This window comes from Brachyistius frenatus, unplaced genomic scaffold, assembly GCF_029030835.1.
Source record: "Brachyistius frenatus isolate BFR_SWC_R1_liver_20210118 unplaced genomic scaffold, ASM2903083v1 Contig_210, whole genome shotgun sequence".
In the NCBI taxonomy this organism is placed as follows: Eukaryota; Metazoa; Chordata; class Actinopteri; family Embiotocidae; genus Brachyistius; species Brachyistius frenatus.
Window position 1 is genome coordinate 550,001 of NW_027210809.1, and position 7,500 is coordinate 557,500.

The following is a 7,500-nucleotide window of genomic DNA, read 5'->3' on the forward strand; positions in this document are numbered from 1 at the left end:
TTCTCAAAGGTTCAATTTTTTTTTTTAGCAAGAAGCTCTTTTCGTAACTGGACGAGAAGTTAGCGTCGTAGGCTACATGTATGAATCAGCGTGTCCACTTTTGATTGGGTCCAGAGAAAAATATCAAAATTACATCCTGGATGTCGGCTACATCTCCATCCGGTATAAAAATAGGTTAAAGGTGTATTTAAGCCTAGCTTAGCTCAAAAGTTTGACGGCAAGAATAACTGCTGATCTTCACCGAAAGTGAAAAATTACGTGAACTTTTTTCTTTTAATCATTTAGGACGAAGCTCAGACTCAGAAACCTCGTCAGAAGTCACCGAATCCGGCAGTTTGTTTAAAAATCAAAAATCGTTGCTAAGCTAGGCTAAATAAGAACCAGACCAATTTCCGCACTACAAATAAAAAGTGATATCCGCCGTCCAGCCTGCAGGTTATTGCTCATAAATCATCTGTCTGAGTATGTTTGTGTCTCTTCAGGGAGCTGCAGAGGGAGCTCATCATGTTAGCGTGTAGCTTCGGGAACAAACAGTGCCACCGTCAGGCCGTCGCCTACATCTCCGACTGGATCTCCAGCAACAAGAACAGGTACGAACACACACACACACACACACACACACACACACACACACACACACACACACAGCATTTATACGCTTATTGTTTGCACGACCAAGCGTTTCATTTAACGAGGGCTGTCATTAGTGGCTGAAGACAACCAAGCGTATATAAGTGGATATCACGAGTGTGTGTGCGGCCAAAATAAAGGGGTTAATTTTAGATGTGATTGCAATGAGCAAAAAAAAAAAGTCATTGAAAAGACACCATTAGAGGCAAATTAGCCTCGGGGCGACGCAAATTGATGCAGAAGAATACCTCTGAAAGTTGGAAATGAATTAAATTGAGTGAAAAATTAACACATATCTCAGGGCCTCAGGAATTATACTTCATAAATATACAAAAAAAAAAAAAAAAAAAAAAAAAAAAAAAAAAAAAAAAAAAAGACAAGAGAAGAGAAGGGAAAGACGCTGGAGGGAAGCAACAGACTTATGGTGATTTCTCACTTCAGTCCAGAGACTGTTTATAAGGTTGAAGCCAAAATTTGCCTTAAAGTGCAGTACCACTGATGGCCAGTAGGGCTCCAACAGACTCCCATTGAAAAATCATCAAGTTCTCTTCTCAAATAGAAAGTGTGTGTATGTTTGGGGCAATCTGGCTTGATTGACAGGCCTGTGGTGCAGTCAGGTTTCCTGTATAGGTAGGCGGGGCTTACTGCCAGTTAGATCCACCCCTTCGACCAAATATGGTCGCTTCTGGTTCCAAAAGAAATACCAAGATGGTTGCGGGCAAAATTCAGAACTGGAGTCTTCAAAATGGCTTTATTCACAAACTGATGGGTGACGTCACGGTGGGTTGACACCTGATTGGTGCGTCCATTGCTAGGTAACATTTGTTCATTTGGCAATTTCCCTGTTTAAGAAAAATAAAAACAAACTTTCAAACAAAATTAGCTTAATTTTCTGAATGAACGCTGTTAAAAATTTGAAGAATTAAGTACTGAATATATTATATTTAACAAAGTGTTGGAATAAGTAGTGAAGAAAAAGTGTTTTTTCCCAAATTGTTGTGAAACTTAAGGAGAACTTTAGAGGAAAAATTGAGAATTTAAAGGGTTGAAACCAGATTTTCTTTTCTGCACAACAATTTGAATATAAAGCAAAATTTCAGGAGAAATATGTTCCAAATGAGCCCAAAATCAGCGTTTGTTTATTTGTATGGATGTTGGGAGATAAAAAAAAATAATAATAATAATAATAATATAATGTTATAATCCATTTCTAAGATTTGAAGTCTGGCACCGTGTTTCCACGCTGAGATACAGCAGCACAAATTCACGTTTCAAATGTTTCCCGTTTTAAAGGTAAAAGATTCGGCGGACGGCGTCTCTCCCTACGATTGATCCATTCGGGGTTTTTTCATTCCTCCTTTCTTCTCCAAAAAGAAATGTTGTTATTTATCTCGTGTGCTGCCGGCTCGTCATCTCTCTCCGGGTCCTTAACGAGATCTGCGAAATTAGATTTTCAAAGAGCAAATTAAATAGAAACAGATGCCGGCGTTGCGTACGGGACAGCAGGGAGCCGACGATAAGAGGCATGCTTCAATTAAAATAAGAAAAAATTAAAACCATAAATTAAACACTTTCAGACTCCATCGGGCAGAAAGTTATGAATGGATCGCTGGCTTTTCTCAAAGTTCACCATCAACAGCTGAAATACTTCAGGACTCTCAGTTCGACCTTTTTCCATCATCTGCTTCTCAGTCTGTTTTTTTAAGTTGAGTTGTTTACAGAGTGAGTAGCGAGGGAACCGTTCACATGACAACCATCTGGCTCCGGGGTTTTTTCACAACAAAAGTGACCTTTTTTTTTTTTACATTTGAGAGGCTATTTGGAACTTTTTCATCATCAGTGATGGAAAAAGTGACAGAATTTCATGCTTTGTCGGATGATTTCAAATCCCATCTGAACACCGAAATGCTCCAATAAGTTCAGTCTTCCCAGCAGAGAAAGTTCTTCACAATAAAGAAAGAATAAAAAAAAAAAAAAGTGTGTCAGTCTCCGTTAAACATGTTCAAAAACAGAGCGAGCCGACCTGCATTCAAAGCGTGCCAGAAACCACCTGCTGAAATGTGACTCCTGGCAGTAAAATAATCCTGTCCAGAACAATGAGAGTATAATTACTGCAGCGAGCGGCTTCACATCCCTCCTGGAATATCAATCACGTCCCGCTGGTAGTTTTTTTGTTGAAAATCGGCCGTCTAAATGGCTCAGAAAAAAGGATCTATTTTTGAATGTAGCTTCGTTAGTCTGCAGCCGTGGACGGATTAACCTGGGAGGTGGCGGTGGTGGGTAGTGGTGGGGGGAAGGGGTGCAGGGACAATAAACTGCTGCATCCCCATTAACCCCCCATCCGTTTACTTCCACTCCCTGAGCATTCATTGTGTTTCAGGATTTCTACGCTGGGATGTGTTTCGATTGAGTGCAAATCACTTTTCAGGAATATGAGAAAAGCTTTTTCAGTTTTCAGTTGAAATTAAATATCTCATGAAGGATTTCCATGACATTTTTCGAATGTCAGGTTTTGACACGAGCTGCAACATCCAGAGCTGAAAAGTGAAGCCAAACATTGGAAGTGCATTAAAAACTTGCAGTTCTTCGAAGGGCCACTTGAGGCTCTAAAAGTATTAATTAGTCAAGACTGAACTTTATGAATCCTGAAAGAAATTCTCGTGCCTGAGGTTCCGGAAAAAAAAAGCAGCAACCAAAAGTGACGTCACCCGTCAGTCGGTGAACGGCCGTTACGAGTTCGGATTCTGTCCGTCATCATCTTTCTAGTTCGGAGCGGTTTGGAACAGGAAGTGACCATATTTGGACGAGCTGGGGGAGGAGCCAGCGGTGGATCTGACCGATCTGATCGGAAACCTGACGATACTACGTCCCGCCCACCGATAGCTGTAACCTGACTGCACCACAGGCCTGTCAATCAAACAGACACGCCCCCAAAAACAGGTCTTCTTGAATCTTCTTTTCTAATGAATGAGGGATTATTTTCAGATGGACCTCCAGAAAACTAAGAAGAAGGAGTGACTTTAGCTAACAACACCGAGAGAACTGATGGACACATTTTATTCACTTTGGATTTGATGAGAGAAGTTGAATGGGAGTCTATGGAGCCGGAGGCTTTTTGGAGCCGACCTCTAGTGGCACTCGCTGGTATTGCAGCTGAAGACACTTCTGCATCAGAACCATTTTTCAGACCTGAAGCTACGAACACTTTTATAAACAGTTTTATATTTAAGAAGGAAGAACTGCAAACTTACAACAAGATAAAAACACAGTACAGATAAATAGTAGAAGTCAAATATTTAACCTCAATGAGCTGCTGAGAAAAACGGCCTTGAAAACTGTTTGCTGCAACATTTATTATCCCAGCTGTTTTAAAGAAAAAAAGATACATTTTGTTTTCTGCAGTTATTTTCTATTTCTACACAACCATCCCATGATTTCATGCCTCGATGAGTTCAGTCTTTGTAGTGAATCCTAATCTGCAAGAAGCAAACCGCTCAAATCACTTCATTAAATACGTCATAAACACGTGATGTGTATCTGTAACGAGCTTTATTAAAAACACGTTAAACTGCCGATCAGTTGTCAGTGAAACGACCGAGCTCGGGCTCAAAATGTTTAATCAGCGGAGACATTTGCCAGAAAATTCAAGAGTTACATTTCGGACGGACGGCAAGACATACGGACGGGACAGATGGCGGAGACGAATGTTTGCCGTCAAAGTGGGACTTCGTCTCAGTGGAAGAATGAGAAGGAGGCGACAGATATTTCAGGGAAAAAGACTTTAAGGACATAAAAACGCCATCCGCAGACTGTTAACACACACACACACACACTTGAAGCGCGTGTGTGTGTGTGTGTGTGTGTGTGTGTGTGTGTGTGTGTGTGTGTGTGTGTGTGTGTGTGTGTGTGTGTGTGTGTGTGTGTGTGTGTGTGTGTGTGATGGGATGTGAGCCATCTGGAGGTTTTTCCAGAGATCACGCTACATTAAATGTTATTTTCATAAGAAGTAACGACGACGTACGATCGATAAAATAGTAATAGTGGCGGCGGTCGGAGTCGTAGCGGAACATACTCAATGTCATACATGATGAATAAACCCGGTGGTGGATTTTTTTACATCATGTTATCTGGTTAAACACACCTCGTAAATACACACACACACACACACACACACACACACACACACACACACACACACACACACACACACACACACACACACACACACACACACACACACACACACACACACAGTCCAGCGCACTGGCAGATGTCGCTCGAGAAGGACTTTTAATGCCACAGTCAGCAGCAAGGTGGCAGTTAGCCAGTGTGTGTGTGTGTGTGTGTGTGTGTGTGTGTGTGTGTGTGTGTGTGTGTGTGTGTGTGTGTGTGTGTGTGTGTGTGAGAGAGAGAACTGGAGGCTGCTCTTAAGTGGAGCATCTCTAAAATGATTTCCCAGGTCGGTGAATGATGTAATTGTCCCTGCATCACTCACTCTGCACACACACACACACACACACATATTAAACACACACAAATTATGTAAACACACACTCACACTCCCGCAGTGTTATAGTTCAGTATATAATGTCTGCTGCCAGCTGAGCTCACTGTATGGCGATGAAAGCTTTTAGTTTTGGTTTACTGACAATTGAGGTCAAGTACACACACACACACACACACACACACACACACACACACACACACACACACACACACACACACACACACACACACACACACACACACACACACACACACATTATCGTGTGAAGGTAATATTCACCTTTTTGCTTTGCTGATGATTCAGGCCAGTAGCCAGCTGGGTCAAGAAGTGTGTGTGTGTGTGTGTGTGTGTGTGTGTGTGTGTGTGTGTGTGTGTGTGTGTGTGTGTGTGTGTGTGTGTGTGTGTGTGTGTGTGTGTGTGTGTGTGTGTGTGTGTGTGTGTGTGTGTCAGTGCTGTAATGTTATACATCATTTCCTGTTGACGACAACTGTACGATTTATTTTATTTTTTTATAGAACTTAACGTTTAAATTGTAAATAAAGTGTAACTTTATGCCATAATTAAGGGGCGGGGCCGCTTTGAGTGACAGGTGGGAGTCGTCATGGCGCTGGTTTCCCCCTCATGCACCACCTCTTTGCCCAATTTTCTGGATCGGCCGGGAGTCATCGGGCCACGATCCTCCCAGAAACCGAGCGTGCGACGGTTACTTTTAGTAACTCCGGGTTCTATGAAAACACTCATTTTTCTTTTAACACACATGAATTCAAAGTCGCTCGCTGTGTTTTGAAGTTAATTGGAAAACAGCATGTGTGCAAAAACTGTTAGTTTAGTTCGGCACTTTTAATGGAGTTCACTAATGAAATCAGAACTTCCCTGAGCGAGTCTTCGTTAATCCTGCGGACGTGTTTTATGAGGAGCTTTTTAGTTTTATTACCGACTCTGGTCCACTCACGTCTGCCTTTTTTTTTCTCCGCTGCTCTTAAGTCCAATCAAATACCAACTAACGTCACTAAAACACACTCTTACTTTTTCTGCGTTAGAAAAACGTCTTCCGTTGTCGGCAGATTGATTTTAAATCCCGTCTGACGGATTGATATTTTCGTCCGTTCGCAGGATTCCTCCGAACATCCGAGACATCGTCTACTGCACCGGGGTGAGTCTGATGGACGAGGACGTCTGGGAGTTCATCTGGATGAAGTTTCACTCGTCCAACGCCGTCTCCGAGAAGAAGATCCTGCTGGAGGCTCTGACCTGCTCGGACAACACCTTCCTGCTCAACAGGTAGGGACGCCGTCTCCGTTTACGTCTCTCGGCTCTTTAAAATGGATTATTTTTTATTATCTAACTATGCAAACACACAAAAAGAAGCCTTCAAATGAGCCAGAAAAAAAGCTTTTAAAAATATCTTGCTAAAGACTCACAGATCAATACCATCGACCTGAACATGGACTCAGAGGTCACTGTTTAATGTTTTCTTCCCCTCTTGGTTCATTTAAGGATCATCTGCGGTGGACGCTGCGTCTTTTTCTCGAAGCCCACATTTACTACGTGTTTTGATAAACTTGTTTTTTTTTTACCAACGAGGCAGCTGCAGACTTTGTTTATACCCGAAGGACTACAAAAATGAATAAATCCATGCGGCTGCAGATCAGGGGCCAAATCCTCCGAGTCCAACGCTAAAATACCTTGAAAACATGATTATGCATAAAGTGAAACGCATGAGCAGGTTACTATAACAGGATTTAGGCAAAGAGGTGCCCTGAATGCAACACCACCAATAACTGTCTTCAGTTTCATGAATGAAAGTAAGACTCAAACTATTTTCTGGTCCTGAAGGTGGACGTAGACAAATGTTCTTCCCGGGAGGTAGAAACATGGCCGTCGGACGTCGTGCCAAGCAGGTGTGATTAATTGAACGTAGCGCCGCTGGAAGCTGTTCACTCAGCGCATCCATCACCATCACAAAGACGTCGTCAAAGTCGCCAGAAAGAAAACAAAAGCGTGGAAGTTTCTTTTTGAGGCATTTTGAAGGCAAAGTCTCTGTATTAATGCAAGAGATTTTCTGTCTGTTTGTCCCTCCAGCAGTTCGACAACCGTTCGTTCGATCTACTTCAAACTCGCCGGGCGCGTCGCTGACGGTCCAACGTTTTGCACTGGCGAGTTTGGCATGATTTGGACGCACGACACGTTCGCTATGAATAAATCTTCATAGAAAGGCGACCGCAAACCGCTTTGTCCGACTGTGTGGGCGGAGTCCCAAAAAGTTTGATGAATTTAAAACATTTTTCTGCTCCCAACAGTTTACATTTTTTAAGGTCATACAATCATCAGATGGTTATTTTTGCACTCTGAATTGTGTTATT

At 42.3% G+C, this 7,500-nt stretch overlaps 1 protein-coding gene across 1 annotated transcript in view; it reads left to right on the forward strand.

The window, feature by feature from the left end:
* The window catches only part of LOC138633150 (thyrotropin-releasing hormone-degrading ectoenzyme-like), a 107,959-nt gene that overhangs the window by 90,535 nt on the left and 9,924 nt on the right, over nt 1-7,500 (forward strand). Inside the window, exons 16-17 of the mRNA XM_069719226.1 lie at nt 483-590; nt 6,251-6,418. Of these exons, the coding sequence (XP_069575327.1) occupies nt 483-590; nt 6,251-6,418 (276 nt within the window). The remainder of the gene's footprint in view (nt 1-482; nt 591-6,250; nt 6,419-7,500) is intronic.